The following is a 24492-nucleotide window of genomic DNA, read 5'->3' as shown; positions in this document are numbered from 1 at the left end:
CACAGAAATGGCATAGGAGAAGAAAAGCAGATAATCCAAACGTTCTGTTAAACTTGATGAATAAATGAAAAGATGGAAACTATAAATAAACAGCAGCATTAAGTGTCATTTAAGTAATCTTGCCAAGTGCTTTTGACAGCCATTGTGCTGGTGGCTAGTGGATGAATATGAAGAAAGATAGATATGAAAACAGACTTGCATGTGGTACAACAGAAGCAAAGCATGGAATAAGAAGAAAAACGTGGCTTATATATACAGCCTAAGTCTACGGTTGGAAATAATGACACCAGTATTCATTGTGTGTTTTCACATTATTCATATTCTTTGGAATATACTTTTTCAGAAGAATGTTTTAATTTAGCATGGAGAAAAAAAAAAAATCACATTGTGCATGTTTTCAAAAAGCTGATTTAGATCTACAGAAAATAATAAATCACTGTTAATGGAGCAGAAAACTAGATGTTCCATTAGCATCCACTTTGATACACAAAGATTCATTTTCATTGCATACTTCCACACTCACTAAAAAATAACCTTGCTATTGTTTACCACACAATAAACATATCATGAATGCACCCTTCCCTAAAAAACCCTGTTTTCCTTGTCAAAATGGAATTGTGCTTCCGATTTTCATATTAACACCTCTGCAGCACTCCAGTGACACTGCTGCACAGGAACGAAACCGTTTCAGACATGAGACATACACCCGCTGGGCTCCCTCTCGCACCTGGAGACCTTGTGATCCTCTCAATAGCCCTACATCTTCAAACCACAAGAGCTTCCTCTATTAGGCTATTTTCCAAAATAAAGTTAATTTGAGATTACATTGTTTCAAGCTTTTTTTTAAAAAAAATTATTTTATTATTATTATTATTATTTTATTTTATTATTTTTATTATTAATAATAATATCAAAAAATTGTATATTAGTCAAGAAATTTAGCTAATGTAATTATGTTTTGCTCTTTTGCACAGATGGCAGTCTAACATTTCACACACTGGGAAAATTAAGCATTCGTATTTTATGCATATTTGACTATCTTCTACCTTTCCCCACTTCATGGAATAAAAAAAAAAAAAACAAACCTATGAACTATGGATGGAACAGAGTATTTGCCAAACATTCTCTTTTGTTAGTAAGCTTTTACTTCTAAAAGCACTTTCTCTGTACATATCTACAAATTCACAAAAATTCAGGCTACTAAACCCGTACTTCTTAATATGATTTTGTGGCTTGAAGTCAAAACTGATCTTTGATATTACGATAAATTCATACATGTCTGTACTTTAAAGGACACCACCTCTATACTTGCTATTAGCTAATTTAAATATTGTAAAATAGTATCTGTCAAACTCCACATCAGCAACCGTAGAGTCAGTGTGGAATGGTTTGCAGTTTTAGATGACTAAAAGCAAGACCAGGTCCATGTAGCAGACTGGTCTCCTTGATTCTATGAACCAGCTGTAACAGGTATGTGCAGCAGACACATCCTCTCCCTTACTATCCAAGCAAAATACCCAAGGTTTCTGGTAAAATTCTCACATTATAAAGCTGAATTATGAGATATTGCAGGAGGTATATCAAGCCATCCGTCAAATCCTCAACTTCTGTTTCTACTCCAATTACTGTAGCCCCTACTATGAAATTGTATCTGCTACCAAGGAAAAGATAAATGTTATCGTTTACTAATTTCACAGAAGTCACCTGTAGGGGATGTTGGTAACACTGCTGGTCTTTACCAATCTCAGGCAGAGCTAAACCAGCAATGTACTTATTTCAAGCATTTGACCTCTCACACATTATCACCCTGACATCTTTAAGCAGAAAGAAAACAAAACTGCAAAACTGGGAATGCATGCTTTAAACTTAAGACTTAAAACAAGTAAGTTTCTGGGGCTGTCACTATTGTAACTAATGGGAAATTATCAAAAAGAAATATTAGTAAGTACTACTCAAGATAAAATATCACACTGAAATAAATTAACTACAGAATATCTACAGAACACTTCTTCCAACTTTTTTTTTTAAAATGAAAGTTCAAGTCTTAAAATCTTAATTCTTTCACTTCTGCTTATTCTTTAAGCTATTCCCTACTTACGGTTGAAATGGTATGAAGTGCTGTTTGTCCTCGTCATCAACTTTTCCGTTAATTATGTCAGTAACATCCATTACTGAAAACAAAAACAAAGTGTATTGATTGAATTAAGTGATCAAACATGGGAAGAGGGGTGCTGAGGGAACACCCTCTGGGACTGGAAGCACTAGTGACTCAGAAGAGGGATGGAGTTATCAACTTTTGTGCTGGTTTTGCCTGGGGTAGAGTTAACTTTCTTCATAGCAGCTAGTATGGGGCTGTGTTTTGGATTTGTGCTGGAAACAGTGTTGATAAAGCAGGGATGTTTTAGTTACTGCTGAGCAGGGCTTGCACAGCGTCAAGGCCTTTTCTGCTCCTCACACCGCCCCACCAGTGAGTAGGCTGGGGGTGCACAAGAACTTGGGAGGGACACAGCCGGGACAGCTGACCCCAACTGACCAAAGGGATATTCCATACCATATGATGTCATGCTCAGCATATAAAGCTGGGGGAGGAAGAAGGAAAGAGAGGACATTCGGAGTAATGGCGTTTGTCTTCCCAAGCAACTGTTACGTGTGATGGAGCCCTGCTTTCCTGCAGATAGGTGAACACCTGCCTGCCGACGGGAAGTAGTGAATGAACTCCTTGCTTTGCTTTGCTTGCCTGCGCGGCTTTTGGCTCTACCTATTAAACTGTCTTTATCTCAACCCATGAGTTTTCTCACTTCTACTCTTCCAATTCTCTCCCTCATCCCACCTGAGGGCAGTGAGCGAGCAGCTGTGTGGTGCTTAGTTGCCAGCTGGGCTTAAACCACGACAACTGTGGAATTTCAGAATTCTCCTATAGAACAACATCATTGCAAATAACCTTTGGCATCCCTAGCTAAACGCAAGTCCTGAAAGCTACGGTGAACTCTGGAAGACAGCAATCAGTCTGATTAACCCGGACCCGGGAACAATTTTGAGTTTATACAACCCCACGGCAGTTTCACACACAACTCTCCATGCAAGAATATAATGTGATACAGACAGATACAGAGCACAGGGTTACCTGCTACTCCAAAAGGTCGTCGCAGCCCAGAGGTTAGTTTTCTCGTGTTGTTGTCCCTCAGCTCCATTCTGCCCACTCGCACAATCTGACAGACGAAACTGATTTTCTCTCTTTTCAGGTCTTTGCTGCCCAGGTCCTAGAAACAGCAATTTCTTCAGATTACTTTGTAATAATTGAATGTTAAGTTCCACTTTAGCAGGCAGAAGGTTTGCTGCTTAGAATTTGCCTTCGCTGTGCTAGCCTCTAGCACCAGAGCAAACTGTTCTCAGAGGAAAGGAGTTTTTTTAACAGTACTTAAACGTCTCATCTTGATTTCTGTGTAAATTAATTGCTTAGGAGGCCAAATCATTTCTAGAAAGTTAAAACTTCAAAGAGCAACTTTGGTTTTAGCCAGATGTTGAGAATTTTTAGTAGCCACTTATGAGAAATGTCTCATGTGAGCCTTCACCAGGATCATTACCTGCAGGGGTAACTCCACTCTGTTTACATACAGATCATTACATTCCTCAATTATTCACAAAATACAAAAAAAGTGCTTTAGAATTTGCCAGCTGAACCAAGCCCACACACTTACGGTGAATACTGCTCGAAGGTTATGCAATCTGTCTATGTCTTTGGGGAGTCCACAGCTTGACCATCGCACCAAGTAGTTTTCACTGAAAGAACAATAGTTTGAGAACTTTTTGTTTAAATGGCTTCCTTTAACATATGCATATAAACTTCAGAATTTACACAGAAGACTATTTTAAACCCAATCTACTTACCCTAAACAAATCAATATTTACTTAGTAGAGAGCTGGCATTTCCCTTTGTGCATACCATTTATAAAAAGAAAGCAACTCCTCAGCAACAAAACTGCAAGAATTTCTTTAAGGAAGCAGGGCATGTAGAAATCAAACTCTCAGATTATCACCACAGCTGCTGCTAAGTGAGGGCACACAGGCTTGCAGGTGTGCTCACGTCTCATTTAAGCTCTGCACTTGGGGAGCCACAGGCACAGCGTGATGAGGAACAGCACAACCCCAAAACGTACCCGAGGTGAAGAGACTTGCGTGATGCTGTGCTGAACACGACAAAGTGCTGCTGCTGCACTGTTCCTTCCCAGATGACCCTTTCCTATGCCTTCCACAGCAATTTGACTTTCATAAGCCCTCTCATCCTGCTACTATAAGCACACAGTCAGGAGTACACTAACCTGATAAATTTTGATTCCAGTGGATCATACAGAGACATCAGGACTTCAGCATCTTCTCCTATTTTACAGACTACATTTTTCAAATTTACAAATAAAGCAAATGAAGGAGTGGCAGCAAACTTGGCTTGTCTGTTGATATCAATATTCTGTTTCTGAGACTGTAATTCAAGAACAGAAGAAACTTAAGTTTAACTTAGCCTAACGAACATCCAACCGCTATAAAACTTTCCTAAAACCTTTCACACAGAGGAAGAGGGGTTTTCTGTTGAGTGTCTACTCCTGTGACTTCTGTGTATATTAGGATTTATGACAGATTGCATTTTCTGGATCCGTCTTAAAGTGCCACACCATAAAAAAAAAGAAAAAAAAAAAAAAAAAAGAGATGTCTTCATTTGTTTAGCTCTCTTTTTGATAAGTGGAGGAAAAGATAGAGCCTTAAATATACCTGACCAAAAAAAGGAAGTTTGTTCTTTGCTTTGTCTGATGTTTTTCTAACAGGTACAGAGTGCCAAGAAAGACAGGAGAGAAAACAGTGCCATTTCTAAAGGTTACCCACCCCTCGGACTTTAGCTCCCATAAACTTTCCACAAACTACTTTACCTAGGCAAAAGGGAGGAACGCACATAAGACAAAAAGAAAACTGGCTGAGGCGTGGACAACGAAACAGCTTTGGATGCAAAAATTTAATAGTTTAAATCCCATTTAAACTAGTGTATGTTTACGCCAAGTTTGGTAAGGGCTGCAAGGATGTGTATGGCCCATTACGACGCAACAGGACGCAGTAATTCATTAAGTTGCACTAAAGCACTCATGAGCAACTCCTCAGGAATACCATGCTCCACTAACTGCTGCTGACACAGGCAGGCCTCCTTGCAACAGAAGTGTTCTTCATTTTAAAAATAAGGATTTGAGTTGCAAAGGAGCTGACTATTCAAGTCTGAGAATGTCTTTACATTCACCTCCTGTATTTCAACAAATGAATTTTCAGGACTGGCATATAGAAATCACACAAACATAATGAGGACATTATTCTACCCGATTCTCAAAAATAAACCCTCATGACAACCTAACATACAAACCTGCTACATATGCATCTCTGATATTAACCTACAAATGTAGTCAACTTATTGATATAGGTCTTAACCATAAATTCTACTAAGCCCTTTAAAGGATGAAAAAGACAATTAAACAGCCTAAGACATACAAGTTCTTACAAAATGTTTAAGCCAGGTCACTCTTCAAAAACGTATCAAATTCTTCATCACCAATGCTAAAAATAACAGTCACCTAGTTAGTTTACAGTCTTATGTTTCAACGGGAAGAGCTACAGTGCATAGTGTATCTTACTTTCTCCTCCTGTAGCCTCTCTTCAACTTGCTTAGAAGCTATTTCATGTGCTCTGAAAAGGCTAATCGTGCTGGTCTGCTCCGGGTCCAAAATATTGCCATCTTCATCTCTAACGACCAGATCTAAATCAAGAATTCTAAATAAACAAAAAAATGCGCTTGTGAATTAACAATGCTCAAATAAATGCTTAAAAAACACCTGCCAAGTGTTTAACGTTAACATCATGCACACCTGACACATGATAGAAAAAAAATTATTTGATACATGATAAAACAATTTAACACATCAGCAACCCCAGAGATAATCATCCCTGGCTGGAAGTCACTTTCTCCCACAGCACAGAAAGAACCACTGTAAATGAAGCAGCGGAACAGCTGGAGAAGTAATTTCTTTAACAACTAAATTTGCAAGAGACTTTGTCTCCTCCTCTGATTCATCTGAGAGTTTGAACAACCAACTACTACAGTCACACCACATGCAAATCGGTCAGTTCATTCCGTCCCACTCCAGATTCTCCTCCAAAGCAGGCATACTCCCGTTTTAGCAAAAACCTAGAAGATACAAGAAGGCATAAGTTGTTTCCCTTTATTTAAAGCAGAAGCCAGATTTCTGTCAGCAGGGTGTTAATGTCCATGATTACCTTCTGCAGAGAGGAAAGTTTCTGCCATAATCAAATCCAGTCTTAGGAAAGACCTTTCACGTTTTTCCACGTTAGTACAGTGCTGGCAGCAGAACCAAGGATTAAAAAAATCAGGTCTAAGGCTGATTGGCATTTCTCTACCTATCTTTCCTTAGACTGACCTCCTCACCTCCATTCCAATACATATGGTCCCTATCTTCTTCTAACTCCGTAGTCACCTCTCACGATGGAGCTGTTGTAAATTTGGTTTTCATTTAAGCTCATTGATCAAACATATTTCAAACTTGCAGTGTCTGATAAGCCACATAGAGGTTCATGGTTTATCTGAGATTAAGTCCCCTTTGGACATGACCCGCAATCACTTGAAAAGAAGAACAGGAGCTGTGGCAGACGAAGACATGTTTCACGTACTTAGAGGATCACTCCTCGCCCCTCCCTGACAAGAGGGAAACCTGGAGGTTTGAAACACAGCCTTGAGCAGGGTCAATACAGAAACGCCTCCAGTTAACTGCACCGTATGAATTCAAAGGCGGATGAACATCACTCAAACAAGTTGCAGAGTGCAGGCAGCGGCTTATTAAGAAACACCTCCTAAGCTCTACTCTGTAACTGGACCTAGTCATCATGAAACTCTCTTAAGCGTCCCTGGACCATCAAGCTCCCAGATGAGTTTTCTAGTGAGAAAGTGGTTTCAGCATTGAAACCAAACAGAAGAGCAGCCAAAATTGCCTTGCTCCCCCAACTACGGTTTCCTGGACAGTAGCCACAGCAAGAGAGAAACCCACTGGACACTTGTATCGTAACCGTCAGCCCAGATGAACAAAAGCAGACACCCGCCTGGACCAGAGGAGAAGGTAACTCAGAAATTCAGAGAAAGACTAATCACCCAGCCTGCTACACACTAACAGGACAAGAATGTTTGCACAGACTGACAAACAAACAGACGCCAACAGTCCTTTGATTTAATGTCTTTGTTCTATCCTTTAACTTGCAAAGGATGCTTGGGGGGGCGGGGGGGAAATCAAAATTTTTTTCCCAAGTGTCCCAGGTTAAGATTTTTGCAACTGTACAAAAACCATGTTTTCACAACAAAATTACCCGACCCAATTTCAGGAAAACATTAAAAATACAAATTCATAAGATCATTTTTACTTCCTCACTTATTTTGACAACATGCAGTGAAGTTGTTGTCTTTATTTACAGAAAAAAAATCTTATTTACAAACCAGTATTTCACAAAACAGGAAAAGTTAGGATATGATTAGATCACAAAACATTTATAAAACGCATAATGAATTCATTCTGTCTGGATACTGAAATCATCATTCGTGCTTATTTTAGACAAAAGTGAATGTATGACTACATTAGAAACATATGGTATCTTTCAGTTGTGAGTATTTACTCAGAAGTTCAAATTCACTTCCCTCCTGTGCTCCACAGAGAACGTTCTGATCACTTAATTAGTCCATCAGAACATTATGAATATAAAGCACAGCACAAGATGTTCCATTGTATTTGAATGCTGAGCATCTGGAGGTTATTCAGAGTAACTTTAACCAACTCCTTAGACAGATGGTAAAATACAGTAGCCAAACAAATAATATCAACAACATCTGGTTAATTGCCTACTGAGGTACAACAGTCCATATCTTGGATTATAAATGATAATTACTGACTGAATGCAGTTACTGATGATTTTTTTATTTTTTTATTTTTTTTAAAAATCACAGCTTTTGCTGATGAAGTCCATGAACAGAAACACTGCAAGTTTGGCAGTTCTTAAGGAATAAAACACAAATAGCTGAAATCTGATGAGTTATTTACATCACAAGGGATTTAAAGACTGGCTTGCTGAAAACTTTCAGTCCCCAGGTGCGCAGTACTACAACGCTGTCTCTCAGTATTCACAGCACTGCTTCAAATAATTTCCTGATTGAAGAGTAAGATATGATTTCTCATTTTCAATCAAAATGGAAAGTCACAACTGTATAGACAACTTGTAACCTAGAACTTGCTTAAATCCTTCACTTGTAACCTAGAACTTGCTTAAATCCTTCACAATTTCCATTCTCTTCTGTTAAATAGATACTTTCGTTTATTAAATCTGTCTGTTAATCTTTTGGTACAAGCTGGATACTACGTAAGTAGAGGAACAATGAGCTACATAATGCTTCTGAGCCAAATCCTTCAACATCACGTTACAACTGAGTGACTTCAGGGCACATGCAGCTGGTGGTGTCGAGAAGGCAACAACTGTTTATGCTGCAGAAGCAAGTAGAGTTTAAGTTGTATTTTGAATGGAGGCAATACTTGCACTTTTCGATTGACCTTAAAAATTACAACTTCATTCCAGTATCAAATTGACAACATCATCAAGCAAGCGAGAGAGTTACATATGGATTCCACTTTACATACTATAATTTGTACTATACTTTAAAGATGCTGTATCAACTTTGTTACTTGTCTTTCTATAACAGGACTGTTAATATACTACTATTACATCTCCATAAATACAGGAATAAAAGAATCTTGCAAGAAGTCGTTGACAGCTGATGTGTATTACACAACCTGACTTGGTTTTAAGCATGAACACTTGGAAAATATTGTTCACAAACCTGTTGCCATAATCAATTTTGGCAGTCACTTTCTTTTTTAGTTCTTTGAGCTCATCTTGGGGTAGGGTCCCAGACAGTATTTGAGATCTCCACTCGATAAGGTCATATATCATGTGCCGTACACTGCGAAACATTTCTCTGTTATCTTGCTGTTTGGAGGAAAAAGATGGGTAGAAGTTAGTTTTGAAGTCTACTGAGCATCTTTTAAATAAATGTAATAAAACTGCAATTATAAAATACGAATTCGAAAGGGTAAGTCTACAGTTAGCTCTAAAATAGGAGCCTAAATGCTTGTGTTTATGTTACCTTAAAACCCGGGTCATACTGTATTCAGAACAGGCATCCAAGGGAAAGAGATTCTTTCCTTGGTTCACAGAGTAACTTTATTCAATGACCCTCTATACTGAGTAGAGCAGGACTAAAAACAGTGTATTTTAACAGCAGGAGGCTCAAGTTCTGCAACACTCCTTCTGCAACGCATTAGACAACCCTTCCCTCCCCCCCGTTAAATGTTCAGTGTAACACTTTAAAAATAGCTCAGTGTGCAAAGCCGAGCGCGTCAGTGTCTTACGAGTCCACAGGTAACATCTGAAGGAAAGTGGAAAACCAGGAAAGCACTAAACCTTATAGGAAGTTAAATAGTTTAATTGTTCATAAAGGCTGGAGCTATGGATATCAAATAGTGCTAGCAGCATACACCAACTTTCCTTGGCAACGTTCAGCTAAGCTAGGACACAGGAAGAGAAAAGTTCCAGACTTACAATGGAAGAAACCTCTTTTCCAGAGGATTTTCTAGATGCATGCCCATGCACACATGCTTTCAGAGACAAGAGATCAAATCTTTAACCACAAAACAGAATGCGACATGTTGGTTTAAACAGTGGACAGTGCATACACACAACATTTTTAGAGCAAACAATGCAATGCAAAACTGAAGTTGCAGAACAACGGCCTTCCTATTTTTATTGTGAAAGATAATGTCAAGACAAAGACAGCACAGAGGCCCTGAATGCTTTGATCTTACCCAGAAGCAGTCTCTCTCACTGTCTTCATAACCCTTAAGATCGAAGTTCAATACACTCTTAAAAAAAAATACATCTTTCTAACACCCTACATCAATGAATTATTCAGGCTACGCGTAGCTATCTTTCATTAAGACTACACACAGGTCCTATCTGATTGAAAACAACTGGAATAATTATTTAATTAAAGTTAAAATTCTCTGCTATATATAAAAGACAACGAAAAACAGCAGAAGGTGCAGGAAAAGAACATAATGACTCAAAGACTCAGGGAAAAAGTATCTAACTGTGAAACTTAAAGACTTCAGTCTGTTCAGATTATCAAAAAGCTGACTTGATTATAGTTTGAGAACCTTCACAGAGAGAAAATACCCATTATTAAAAGCTCTTTAATGTTGCAGAGAAAGACACAACAGGCACATATGGCTGGAAGCTAAATACAGACAAATCCAAATGGGAAAGAGGTTCATGATTTTCGATGCTGCAGGCAATCATAAACTAGTGAGATGAAGAACATGCCACATCCTCTGCTATCTGGAAATCAAAACTGAGTACCTATTCAATATTCAAAAACAAATTATGGACTGAATAAAGGCATAAATCCGGTCATCAAATGACTTTTGGTATGCAAAATGTGGACAACAAGGAGTATCTCTCCAGTCTGCAGACTGACCAGTTTGAAACCAGTTACTTCCAGTCAACCAATCTTCCTTGAGAAGGTAATCCCATTGCACCAATGCTCTTTTTGGCAGCTGACCACACGCAGTTAATCTAACAGATATCCTTGAGATACAAACTATAAACAAACTCACTGAATGATCTGCCTACTCAGCCTAAAGCTGTAACAGGGACTGGAACCCTTTCTGCCCCCAAACTGAGGCCACTGATAAAGCCACACCTTGCCTGTTCTTGAATTGCAAAGCACTGCAGTAGTGTTTAGCAGTTCATGTGTCCTCATGGAAGGAAATGCATGACAAATGAGATGTTACATGTTAACGGTTAGAACAAGTGATTCCCACACTAGGAGAATTTTCTAATTTCCTAAAAGTTACTGCACACAAGTCTTGTTAAGAAAACCTCCAACAATGTCTCTTGCTATTCCTCCTTTCTTATTACATGTGCATTGCAACCAAGTCTTGTGCAGTTCTGCAAGTGGTATTTCTGACATTAACCAGGACAATCCCCAAGAAAATACATCAGGGTCAAAATACAATCCTCACTGTCCTCAGCAGCATGTAGCAGTGGAACCAAGGGCAAAGCTGCTCTCAGTGCCCTCTCCAGATTCTGCTCCTCCCAGTTTGCTTCTGCCCGTCTACTTCTTCCTTGCTCCTCAACATGACCTCTAGTATCACATCATGTTAAAGCTCTCTCTTTATATATAATCTGTTTCTCTTCATATGATGTATTATCCTTCATCTCATCTACTACAACACTACATCACTTCCAGTATACTATGGTTTTAATCTTTATTTTCATGGGTGTGATTAAAAGCCACATTAGTCAACACAAACATCTTCATTTCCAGTTAGTATCTTCATTACACAGCTTGCACTTTTATGATAGAAGATTTCAAACGTATTTACAAGAAACAGAGATTCTGCATCAAAACCTGCTTTAAATATAACACTTTCATGTTCCCATTATCTTGTTCCAGTGGCCTTGCACAATGAGAGCATAAGTCTGAGCTAGAGTACCTTACATCCTACAGCACGCTGTTGCTTTACATCTGAACTGCATTTTTAAGTGCACAGTTGAACACTCTTTAGACCTTACTGAGGAATACTTTAATACGTGTAGTTTCATGGCTATTGTATTTTTCTATTATCCTGTCTGAGATATTATCAATGCAAATGCTTATTACTATAAATTTCTAAGAATATATTCTTATGTGCTTGGAACTTAAGCATATGCAAATAATCAGGCATGTAACTTAAGATCAGGACTAACTGGGAACAATCAACTTCAAGTACAAGAATACTGAGAGGTAAAGCCGTGCACTGATGATTTTTCAAAGGTTTAAGTTTACACCCACAAATTCATCATCAAATACTCAATTTTTTCATGACGTGGATGAACAGCCTTAAGAACTGCCCTCAAACCATTTTCTTCATTTCTTTAACACAACTGTCTACAGATTTGGAAAATTCTAATATATATCTTAAAAATCCAATGTACTCGATATAATAGTGCCCCATGAAAAAGGGGTCATAAATGCTCAACAAATTATTGCTAGATCCAGGTAACACTCTGTAAAAACCTGATTCTGCACAAGAAATACACAGTATTTGAGAAAACACTCAAAAGAAACACTACTGAGATTTGTGCCTTAACATAGAAGATGCTAAATAGCTTTTTAGCATTAAAAGTAACCTTTAGAAGCAGTAACAGAAGTGGCATTTCATTAATAGTTCCTTCATACTTCCCACCGTACCTTCACAGCATCACTCTTTTCGCGAACTATAGTATTGTACATATTTTCCTAAGTTGATACTTACAACGTATAATTGCCGCCATATTATAGACCATTCCCGCAACGTAGTGGTGACCTCTTGAATCAAGGGGAGCTCATTGGGTATAACTGTTTCATGTTGTCTTAAGAGGAAGAAAAAAAATTTTGAATTAAGTAGTAGTTTTGGGTAGGATGGCAGAATCATTTCTAGGAAGGAACTGTTCATTTCCAAAACCAATTCACTGATGACAGGATTAAAAATAGCATCACATACTGTAAATTTATAAGTTAACAAAGAATGTACCATCACATACAGAAGCAGCAGTGTACACGAGTACATCCCGCGACATAAAGGGTACTTCAGTGGGCTGAGACTATGCTACTGAGCTCACGCTTCTTTTTTATTCTTCTCCTTATTCCCATACTCACAAGATAACAATATTAATACACACCTCACCATACAATTTACTATTGAGATACTAATTTTAGAAGAAGCAACCAAGATGAAAGCTAGATATGCGCAACCTACAATGCCATGATACTAATGTGTAATTGTTTTTCAAAATATTGGTCTTGCAAAGAAAAATTAAGCATGCAACTCATTACCATTTAGTTTCTGTATGACTTGTTTTAAAATTACGTGCCATGAAAGTAAGAAACAACAGCTAGACCTTTTAGTATTTCAGAAGTAGGGTACTTAAAGGCAGTTTTGTAATCAGTAAGAAAGATGTCATTATGCAGCAATCTCATGATTAGTAGTTTTATCATTTACATATTTAACAGTGTATAAAAATAAAATCGGGCACAAAGGAATAAAATATTTTAATCCCATTTCACTCCATTTCATACCTGCCTAATTATTTATTAATTTCACTTCACCTTTTTTTTTCTGGGATTTGGTTGGGGTTTTTTTAGGTTTTTAACTAAGCTTTTGTATCAATGTTAGGAACTTTTACATGCATGTCCAGCAATGCTGATTTTTATATATAAAGACCTGAACTTTAACAGCTATTAAATAACAAAACCCAGCCCAAACTATTTAGTGTCACACACATCAGGCAAGGGAGCAGGAGAACCACAAAATGAACAATTCGACAGAACTCCCTGGTAAGGCAGAAAACAATGCCTGGATAATGGCTTTCAGTGAGGAGTCCAGTCTACAAGATTCACTGAAAAGGGGATTAAGAAATTACTTAACTTTCACCTGCATGAAAGAAAGGTAGCTCATATCAAAGGACACTTTTAATATACCAGACAGAAGCCATAAGACTCAATGGCTGCAAAATCAAAGTTGGGAAAACTGAAATTAGAACTAAAGCAGGGGGCAGGGAGTGGAGGAAGTTAATCTAGGTAATTATTAGTCGAGAGAGTAATAAAAGTTATAAAGAAAAACGGTAAATTGTTAATTCTTCCGAAGCATTTACATTAATACAGAGAAGGTTATGCTTTAGCTCAATGATATGACGATGCAGCTAAGGATAGTACTAGCCAGAAGCACTGCTGACGACAGCACCTTCGAACTTGAGGCGAGCTACCAATTTAAAATATTTTTTAAAAGAAACACACACATTTTCATCATCAGCTCCTTAACTAACTGGAAACAAGTGTAAGTTATCTGCTAATACACCGAAATTTTATCAATACCAATAAGAAAGTGGATTTTCGTTATTTTCAAATCAAACTTACCCTTTGCCTTCAACTATTGCTTCCTTAAGATGTATATAGGAGGCAGGAAATATGCCCTTTGACATAGAGGGAGAGGAAAAAAACAATGTTTTAAATAACCAGTTGCATATAATGTATTGTATCTATAGCCCAAAAAACCGCCAAGACACATTGCCAGGTCTGCAGAGCCATTCACATCCTCTTAAGCATCAGAGTAGTTGTTTTGTGCTGTTTTGGGTTTTTTTAAATGTACATTTAAATTTTGTATTGCATGTCCTTTCAAGAAGGTGTTATTGTAACCTCAGCAAACACAGACTCAGTGTTTTTAAACCTATCTTCACGACGTTGAAGGAAACAGCAGAGACACCCTGTCACAAGTGGCCCTGCAGAGGGGCGTTTCCTCCCCCAGTTCAAGGTACAGTTTGCCACGGTCCTCCACATCCCTGGATGATTATATGCAGATGCAAATTAAAACAGACTTGCTTTTGAAAGCATGAAAGACAAATGATTTAAAATAGATCTACCCCAAAATGACATTTTGCCCATAATCCAGGTCTGCTGCTTGCTTCTCCTCACATCTAACCAAGCTTTCTTACCCTGCTACAACATATTGCTTCTGTTCCCCGAGTGTTTTATCCACTGTTTCCAGGCTTCCCATTAAAATAAACACTGTGTGAGAACGGGCTGTATAGCGCGCTGCCTTGTGTGAAATAAATGGGTATGTCCACGCGCAGAATGCACAAACAGAATCACAGAATCATTAAGGTTGGAAAAAGGCCTGTAAGGTCATCATGTCCAACCGTAAACCCAACCCCACCATGCCCACTAAACCATGTCCCGCAGTGCCACGTCCACACGTTCCTTGAACACCTCCAGGGATGGTGACTCCACCACCTCCCTGGGCAGCCTCTTCCAGTGCTTCACCACTCTCTCAGCAAAGACATTTTTCCTAATATCCAGTCTAAACCTCCCCTGGCACAACTTGAGGCCATTTCCACTTGTCCTGTCGCTTGTCACTTGGGAGAAGAGACCAACACCCACCTCACCACAACCCCCTTTCAGGCAGTTGCAGAGAGCGATGAGGTCTCCCCTCAGCCTCCTCTTCTCCAGACTGAACACCCCCAGCTCCCTCAGCCGCTCCTCATCACACTTGTGCTCCAGACCCCTCACCAGCTCCGTCGCCCTTCTCTGGACACGCTCCAGCACCTCAATGTCCTTCTTGGAGTGAGGGGCCCAAAACTGAACACAGCATTCGAGGTGCGGCCTCACCAGCGCCGAGTACAGGGGCACGATCCCCTCCCTGCTCCCGCTGCCCACACCATTTCTGATACAGGCCAGGATGCCGTTGGCCTTCTTGGCCACCTGGGCACACTGCTGGCTCATATCCAGCCGGCTGTTGACCAACACCCCCAGGTCCTTTTCCGCCGGGCAGCTTTCCAGCCACTCATCCCCACACCTGGAGCGTTGCATGGGGTTGTTGTGACACGTCCTGCATTGCAATCAACAGTACACAGACTACATACAGCGTAGTATCTTCTACCGTCAACCTAGTGCTACAAGCCAAAAACCTCTTCAACAGACAGTACTGCAAAAGGCCAGTACTGCTTTTCTAAACTAATCTAAATTCATCTCGAGATTCCAGAAATACATGTTTAAAAATAATTCAAGTCAAGCTGAGAAATTAAGTTGCTCCACCTCACCCTTCGAGGTAGTAGTTCAGCTTTCTCATCTGGGAACGCAAAAAAAGAAATTCTTAGAAAGCTACTTAAAAGCTACAGAAACTGGGGTGGTCTTTTAGTCCAAAAAAAAAATTATTAAAAAAACCCCCACTGCATTTTGCAGCAGTCAGACAAATGCAGTAACACGTGGAATTAGTTCAAGCCGAGAAGAATGAGCAATTGCTCCTTAGGCTGTACAAGGCATGTTTGTGAAATATGGTTCATAAGAAATTTAGAGTATTTCCAAAAAAAGAAAATATCAAAATAGAACTGAAAAACCCTAGAACAGGCCTGGTTAGGAAATGGGTGGGACAAACCACACAACTCAGCTCTGTACTTTTAGACATGCAGACGCAACTCAAAATGCACCTCTGTAGGCAAACATTACATTTTAAGTGTTTTACTTTAAGTGAAAAAAGAAGCAAAACCAGAAATCGTTTAATTCTGGTTAATTACTACTATAAAGTAAAATGCTAAAAACGCTAGTTACATGGGAGAAGACATGAACAGACAGTTATAAGCTGTATTTGTGCTGTTTCTTTTCTTTTTATTTCAGAAAGGCTGCGATAAACAGCAGCCCTTTATGCACATTGGAAGCCCAACAGCTAGGCAAAATTACTCTGCAGAAGATTACTCCTCCTCTCGCAGAGAACAACTGAAAAACCACAATGTAGATCTCTGTATCGCTTTCCAAGATGCAATTGCGTTTTACAAGTAATACATTACTTAACAGACAGTGAAGCAAAGTGTCAGCCTCTAAACAGATCAACTAGAACATAAAGTTCTGAACTTTTTATTGAGGCAAAGGCTCTGGTATACCCGTTACTGCAGAAAACAAGCTGATGCACATCAAGCCATCTATAGTGACTGTACGTACATGTACCCTTAAATTGCAAAAATTAAATTGCAACTAAGCTTTTATGCCTCGTTAAAGTAAGTTTCAGTTAACTTGAAAAATTCACATTTACTACAGGTTGAGACTACACACCAGCAGTTACTAGAAAGCGGTGGACACATGGTGAATCGCTCCCATGCAGTACTGTAATACGTGCTGGAGATCTCCGTTACACCACCATGCCCAATGTGCCATAACACATCTCTGTCCAAGAGAAAAAAAGAGAACTCTGCTCTGGCAACACTTACCTTCTTGGACTTTTTTCGTAGTGTATAACCTCTGTACCAACCTAGGAGGGAAAAAAGGGAAAAGCATTAGGAGGTTCATTAATGTCACCTAGCAGCTGTTGCTTCTCAGCTCAACAGCACCTTAACCTGGTTTCTGATCACGCTTCACACCTGCCAACATGCACAGCACACCCCACCTGAATTTAAATTCTCTACAGAATTAATATCCTGGCTAAAACAAGTCGTCTTGGGAGCTATAAAAATCAGAGTGATGACGATCAAACTGATGGAGAAGACTACATGACAGAAAGAGATGGCACTTTACATGATGTGTTTAATTGCCATTCATTTCAATTAGTAATTCACCAACACAAACAAAACAACTTAAGAGCATTAACTTTACAAAGATGTACTGTTTGACTAGTTTGATTTTAAAACCTATTTAAGTTCCACAAATGCAAATTTCTAAATGTATATCAGCCATTTGTCATCTCAGCAGAAAACAAGAATACTTCGGGATTTACAATTCACACATCAAAACAGAAAAGCAAGGAGACCCACAGCCCTAATTCAGCCCGAAGCATCAAATGCCCATCCCACAGCAGCCCCGGTGCCGCATGATTATTCAGCGTGTGCCATGCTCCCAGGCAGGTGGCCATGCCTGGAAAACCAGGAGGTTAACGTCTCTTTTATTGTGCCCCCAGTTCACAACACATCTGCAAGCAATCACCATTACAGCTTTTAGTGTTTCTCCAGCCATTCCACTTCTGTGCGACTGGATAACCAAAGCAAAAACAAAACCCTACAAACTACAGTCGTTTTGCATCGTGGAAGATACCATGCCAGGGAAAGCAGATGAGATCTTCTGTGCATATTGCCCCCAACTCAGCTCTAGCTTGCTTGTACGCTTGCACTGGGGCTATATTGCATTTCAGCTTGTCTGCGCCACAGCTCGCTCCCTCCTGCTCAGCACCCCAGGGAACCCCCCAGGTGACCAGAGCTGCCCTCCACAGCTTTTGGAAGATGGAGTCTGGATGTAATACCATCTCCTCTAGCCCTGCAAACAGGGGTTTTGCACAGCAAAGCATCCCTCTCCAGAGATCAACATGGGTGAGGATAGGGGGGATCACAACGCAGACGTGGAAGAAAACCTACCATCCCACTGCTGATAACAGCTAGGGCAGGAATAAAATTCAAGGAAGACAACACATGCTGGTAAATTCATTATCTACACTCTGGGACTAGAAATAGAAATTAAAATCTCAAGCACACAGGATTTTTCAGTTTGCTCTCCAGCAGCAAAGGGTAAAACGATTCACAAGCCTCACACTGCATCAGAAGCCTGTCCTCTGTCATCACTTGGGAATCATTAGTTCTGTCTTTCATCCAGTGTCTACAACCGCCACAGTTCACTTCCCTACAGCGGCTGCAATGGCCTCAATATCTTGCGTTTCCATTGCTTTCAGAGGAATATCAACAAAAACTTGCTGACATGACCATGCACAGTTTCTGGCTCAGCTGCAAAGGCAGCAAAGCATTTCTGCTCGCACTTACTTCACTGGCCGAAATCTGTGCACAGACATGCAGAGCATTCAATCCTATTAAAGAACTAAATTCCCTTAGTTTTGAAGTTCTGGAGCAAGCACCGTAACTCTGATCAAATACATCGTACAAACTAACAACAAACAACATCCTATCTCTGCCACATTGCTTCTTCTATCCCATCTTCTGTGCCGTCCAACTCAGGACATCGCACTGCACCTGCAAATTAAAAAGCCACATAACAAAGACAGCTCCTCACCACTGAACCTTTCCTTTCTGAAGCTTTGCAGCAAGCAGTAAGAGCTACAAGAGATTGCAGATAAGAAAGCAGCTGAGATCTGCCTTGGAGAACTGGTTACACTCCCGCTCATCCCAGAGGTCCTAATGTGGCCAGGCAAGTCGAACCAGGCTCTTCACTGGCAGCCACCACCTAAATGTTCTTCTAGCTAGGTGCCAAGCCTGTAGCTATGCAATGGGGAACCCAGTTTTCAAAGAGAGCTGAACTCTCACTGGTTCAACTGGAGGCACTGGGTCTTGCCATGAACACACACATATAAGGGCAATGTAATTTAAATGCATTAAGTTGTCTCTAAAACAGAAAGAGTTGTACCCAAAACATAAAGACTATTCAGTTTCTAAGTTCTCCACCTGTAAGGCGAAGGTAATTCTTCTCCACACACAGGCACTACAAAAGTGACCAAGTCTCTCACAAACATGAATCACAGAAGGACAGGGTTGGAAGGGAGCTCTGGAGATCACCTAGTCCAACCCCCCCGCCAGAGCAGGGTCACCTGGAGCAGGTTGCACAGGAATGTGTCCAGGCGAGTTTGGAATACCTCCAGAGAAGGAGACTCCACAGCCTCTCTGGGCAGCCTCTGCCAGGGCTCTGCCACCCTCAAAGGAAAGAAGTTCCTCCTCGTGTTTAGATGGAACTTCCTATGGCCAAGTTTGTGCCCATTACCTCTCGTCCTGTCATGGGCACCCCTGAAAAAAGACTGGCCCCATCCTCCTGGCACCCACCCCTTCAGTATTTACAAGCATCAATAAGATCCCCCTCAGTCTTCTCTTCTCCAGACTAAAACGACCCAAGTCCCTCAGCCTTTCCTCATAACAAAGACGTTCCAGTCCCCCAATCCTCTCCGTAGCCCTTTGCTGTACCCCCTCCAGCAGCTCCCTGTCCTCCTTGAACCGGGGAGCCCAGAACTGGACACAGCACTCCCGATGTGCCTCACCAGGGCAGAGTAGAGGGGGAGGATAACCTCCCTCGCCCTGCCTGCCACACTCTTCTCCATGCACCCCAGGATGCCGTTGGCCTTCTTGGCCCCAAGGGCACGGTGCTGGCTCATGGCCATCCTGTTGTCCCCCAGGACTCCCAGGTCCCTTTCCACAGAGCTGCCCTCCAGCAGGTCAGCCCCTAACCTGCACTGATGCCTGGGGTTATTCCGGCCCAGGTGCAGCACCCTACACTTGCCTTTGCCGAATTTCAGAAGGTTCCTCTCTGCCCAACTCTCCAGCCTGTCCAGGTCACGCTGAATGGCAGCGCAGCCTTCCGCTGTGTCCACCATTCCTCCCAGTTTTGTGTCATCAGCAAACTTGCTGAGGGCACGCTCTATCCCTTCATCCAGGTCACTGACGGATATATTGAACAGGACTGGACCCAGGACTGACCCCTGGGGAACACCACTTGTTACAGACCTCCAACTAGACTCTGTGCCACTAATCACAATCCTCTGAGCTCTATCAGCCAGTTTTCAATCCACCCCACTGTCCGTCCATCTAACCCACACTTCCTAAGGTGGCCTAGGAGGATGATGTGGGAGACAGTGTCGAAAGCCTTGCTGAAGTCAAGCTAGACAACATCCACTGCCCTCCCCTCATCTATCCATCCAGTCATGCCATCGTAGAAGGCTATTGGATCAGTCAGACATGACTTCCCCTTGGTGAATCCATGTTGACTACTTCTGATAACCTTAAAGTAATTAAGATCACAAAACTGTAATTTTTCTTTAACGCATAATAAATAAGGTTCGTTGTCAGATGCTGGACAAGGGAAAAACAAGTATCATGTAGCTGCTGTTTTAGGTGAGTGAAATCTAGTCCTCCACACTAAAAAAAGCAAGGGGTAGAGGGTTGCGTGAGCGCTTGTTAATGACATTAAGAAGGTATTTAACGCACCTATCAACCTATGTGGTGGCCCTGCCTAACTTTAGCTCTTGATTTTGTAATCTCAGCAGTTTTGGAGGTCATGAAAAAAATGAATGAAAAACCCAAAGCCTGAGGGCAGAGAAGGCAAATAGGTGATGTCCAACACTCCCCTGGAGCACATAGCTCCAGCTCCTTCTCACTCTATTCACGGCTAATTCCATTTCAGACAAAACACTAGCGAGAGGAAAATAGGCTGATGCCATAAATATGTTTCTAAAGTGACCTGGGCTTTTAAGTGGCTTAGTGATGTATTACAGGTTAGCCTCTGCCTTAACAAATATTATGGGATATAATGGCTGGAAATATGCATCCACGTAAAATGCCCAACTAAGAAAAGGGACCAATGAAATATTTTCAGCTTTAACAGGCACACAAAAGACACTCAGACACTCACACGGAAAAAATTGCTGTTGTTCCTCTTGAATGATGTGGGTATTTACTACACAGTTACCCAGATAAAGTATTTGCTGCATCAAAAAAAAAAAGCTACAACCAACAACTAAACATTCCCACAATATCAGCAATAATGTATTTGAAAACGCTTATTTGGGAACCCTAACTCCCTTCCCACGGCAGCACTAGAAATGAACTACTGTTCAAACATGCAAGCTTGGTTTTGAGGCTTATTTACTGTTATATTTAATAGCTATTCACCTTAATAAGCCACATCTATTGATCATATCTTCCGTTTGCCCATTCCACCACATAATGTAAAGAAACAGAATTAAGAAAATAAAGATCAGGCAAGTGCTAATGCAGAACGTGGCAAATACTTGTTTTGGGATATCTGCTATGAAATACAATCCTTGCAAGATGAAGGATATTTATGAAGTCCAATGGCTTTGCTGTTTGGCTTTTCCTGTAAGGCTCACATTAGAAGGAGAGAGAGGAAGTTTTCTAACTAAAAAATAAAATTGTCTGCAATTCTACCTGAAAAAAAAAAAAAATACTAATTTGACTTTCAAGATCAATTATTCTAGAAAGTAGCTTTTAAACACTGAGATTTAACAGTGAAATTTCCAGTCTCACAAATCCTATAAAAATATAGGCTGATTGCAACAAGCCTCCAACTTTACAGGATCTGCACATAGAATTATTTGTACAAATTTTTTCCTGCATTTCAGAGGAAAAAAGTTTTCTTTGATTAAAATTTAAAATATTACAATGTTTTGGAATTTGATTTTATTACTAAAACAAGTTCTACGTGTAGGTAAAAAAATGAATAATTTTTTAAGCACATAAGCGAAGTCCATCTCAGCAATCCATTCCAGTACATGGTAGCAACATGATATCCTATAGAAACCTGCCTGTCCTTAAAACAGGTCTTCTAGACCACACATGAGACCCAGCCCTCCCAACTTCTCAGCCTCTTTCGTCTGCAGAGAGAAGACCAACTGAACAAAGATTTACCATAAGCTGTCCTTGAAAACAAAGCAGATTCAGAATTTAAAAAAAAAAAAAAACCAAACAAAACCCCACAACAAACTACAATCTACCACTTCAAAGCCCATGGACACATTTAAGTCTTCAAAACTACTTCTAACTTAAGAATTATTGCAGAAAACTATTTCAAAATAGTAACAATTCCACAAGAGGATGCCAAGACCAGAACGCATAATACAGCGGCTATCAATGAAAGGAGCCAAGTTTTTTCCCCACAATCTTAAATACAGGGAAAAGGTGTAGACCTTTGAGAAGCAGAATCACAGATCCTCAGCAGAAAGGCATTACTGACTCTTGAAAGAACTTCTCTGTCCTATGCTCATATTATTAGGGGGCCTTTCTTCAGACTGGCCCATCCCACTGCAGCCCAACACAACCCTGACACGGACAGGACGGATGGCAGGGAAGTTCCCAGGCGCACACCTGGACGTTGGCGCATATGGTACGAAACCTCCTGGGGCACAATCTATCCAGATTTCGTACAGAGGAACTTGGAGATCAAAAAGCTCAAATAATTACCTAATAACGGCAGCTCTGTGAACAAGAGACATAAGAATTATGGCATCTAATTTCCCATCACAGCAGGTATGTATGAGTAATCATTGTATAAAATGTTTGGAAGAACATTAACTTATTTGCATTTCTTTTAACATGAACTCATCCCATGTGCTTGAAGCCTAACAACCGTAAGAGTGCGAAGGTCTTTCTATTATTCAGGTCTAGGGGAAAAGTGAGTCATCTCCACTGTCCCACTTAGTTGGCAGCAGTCATCATTTGATACGGTTTCACATACCCTATTGAGGATTCAGAGTTTCTCCCACATTCATTAAATAAATCTATTTATATATAACAGTACAAAGCTACACAGTATTTAAAATCATTCAATTTGCATTTAAAATATTTGTATTATTAGAATTTTATTAAAGCATATAACATCAGATAACAGAAAGGTTATTTTGCTTAGAGTCAAACGTGGCATTGCAGCAGCAAGCTGAGCTCTGTAAGGAAATAGCAGCCTAGGAACAATGAGAAATTTCATTTATACAGTGATGAGCAGAGCTTGTTACTTTTGTTGAAATAGTATTGTTTGTTTTAGTAAATACAACAATAAAAAAAAAAATCCTATTAAGCCGATATCTAAAACAAATCCATCACAGAGGTGTACCAAAAGATCAATGTCTAGAGAAACAAACAAATCAAAATCAATATATTTAAGTAAATCACATTTCCACAAGACAAAAAATGTTACAATATTTGAAACAACCACATTTTACTTATAGGTTACTTATACCTTTCCAAACTGCAGCACACCATAAAATTTCAAGTCAAGGATATCATGAAAGAGCTGTATTTTGCTTGGCTCAGTACTGGATCAAGCAAGAGCTGAAAAGTGTTACGACAATTTTCACGTTCTGTTGATTATCAAACTCAGCTTTCAAATTCCCTTTTACATGGATCAAGAAGGAAAGATTTTGGTACATGTAATGTTTCTACAGCTTCATATCAAAACAAGCAAAGCATCTGAAAAGCCTGAAATCAGTCCACAGCACTGTAACACATGTACCCATCTTACAAGAGAGACATAAATAATTTAGGACCCAAGCGACCTTCAAATTCAGATTAAACTTCTTTTAGCAGCAGGCTCTTCTGCATTACCCGAGGGTATCCAAAAAGCATCTATCATTTCTCAAACGTAGGGCAGACACTACAATTGATCCATACAAATAAAGCTGTCCGAACATCCATCTTCTATAGAAAAGGAAAAGGTTATTCACCAGGTATTGACCACATGAGTCTTCATTCATATCTAGCATTGGTTAATTCTGCGTTCATTAGAAATAACGTGTTTTGTCCTTTAGCAAGAAAGCAAGTAATTCATCTCCTGGTAACACGAGGAGATGAAGTCATGGACAGAAAAGTATGCAATTGCAAAAACAGTGTTTTTAAATGCAACTTTTGCCAGCTTACCTTCATATGTTTCTAATATGTGCACGGTGTCGCCTATTTGTAAGGAAAGTTCATCGGGTCCCCTCGCGTCGTAGTTGTAGAGAGCTGGACAGAGGAAACACTGCTATTAGCACATGCAAGACAATATAACTTTCAGGTTTTTTATTTTTCCACACAATTGTTTTTATTACTGATTGTTGCCATTCTCAACCTTTTTGTAAAGGATTTTGTAAAATAAATTTGTAAAAACTTGGCCAAGTCCGTTAATCCATTAATACCCTCCTTGTAACAAATCTCAAAAAGCCGTAAGTCCACTTTCTAAAGACAGTCCCTCACTCCTTTTATAATGCTCTGCTTCTTCATGACAATACATTCAGTTACTTTTTTTTTGTTGGACTTGTCTGTCTTCCAACACTTTGTGTCAGTTTTATGCACTTCTGTAATGGACTGCACTGGCTT

At 40.0% G+C, this 24492-nt stretch overlaps 1 protein-coding gene across 1 annotated transcript in view; it reads right to left on the bottom strand.

Moving 5' to 3' along the window:
• DOCK1 (dedicator of cytokinesis 1) overlaps positions 1 to 24492 on the bottom strand; it is a 329394-nt gene that overhangs the window by 281182 nt on the left and 23720 nt on the right. Inside the window, exons 2-11 of the mRNA XM_059821380.1 lie at positions 24055 to 24138; positions 16918 to 16958; positions 14078 to 14133; positions 12438 to 12534; positions 8921 to 9069; positions 5667 to 5802; positions 4320 to 4477; positions 3699 to 3780; positions 3125 to 3260; positions 2099 to 2171 (exon numbers count right to left, since the gene is read on the bottom strand). Of these exons, the coding sequence (XP_059677363.1) occupies positions 2099 to 2171; positions 3125 to 3260; positions 3699 to 3780; positions 4320 to 4477; positions 5667 to 5802; positions 8921 to 9069; positions 12438 to 12534; positions 14078 to 14133; positions 16918 to 16958; positions 24055 to 24138 (1012 nt within the window). The remainder of the gene's footprint in view (positions 1 to 2098; positions 2172 to 3124; positions 3261 to 3698; positions 3781 to 4319; positions 4478 to 5666; positions 5803 to 8920; positions 9070 to 12437; positions 12535 to 14077; positions 14134 to 16917; positions 16959 to 24054; positions 24139 to 24492) is intronic.

This window comes from Gavia stellata, chromosome 9, assembly GCF_030936135.1.
Source record: "Gavia stellata isolate bGavSte3 chromosome 9, bGavSte3.hap2, whole genome shotgun sequence".
In the NCBI taxonomy this organism is placed as follows: Eukaryota; Metazoa; Chordata; class Aves; order Gaviiformes; family Gaviidae; genus Gavia; species Gavia stellata.
The sequence above is the reverse complement of the archived record's forward strand: the minus strand, read 5'-3'. Positions and strand labels throughout refer to the sequence as shown.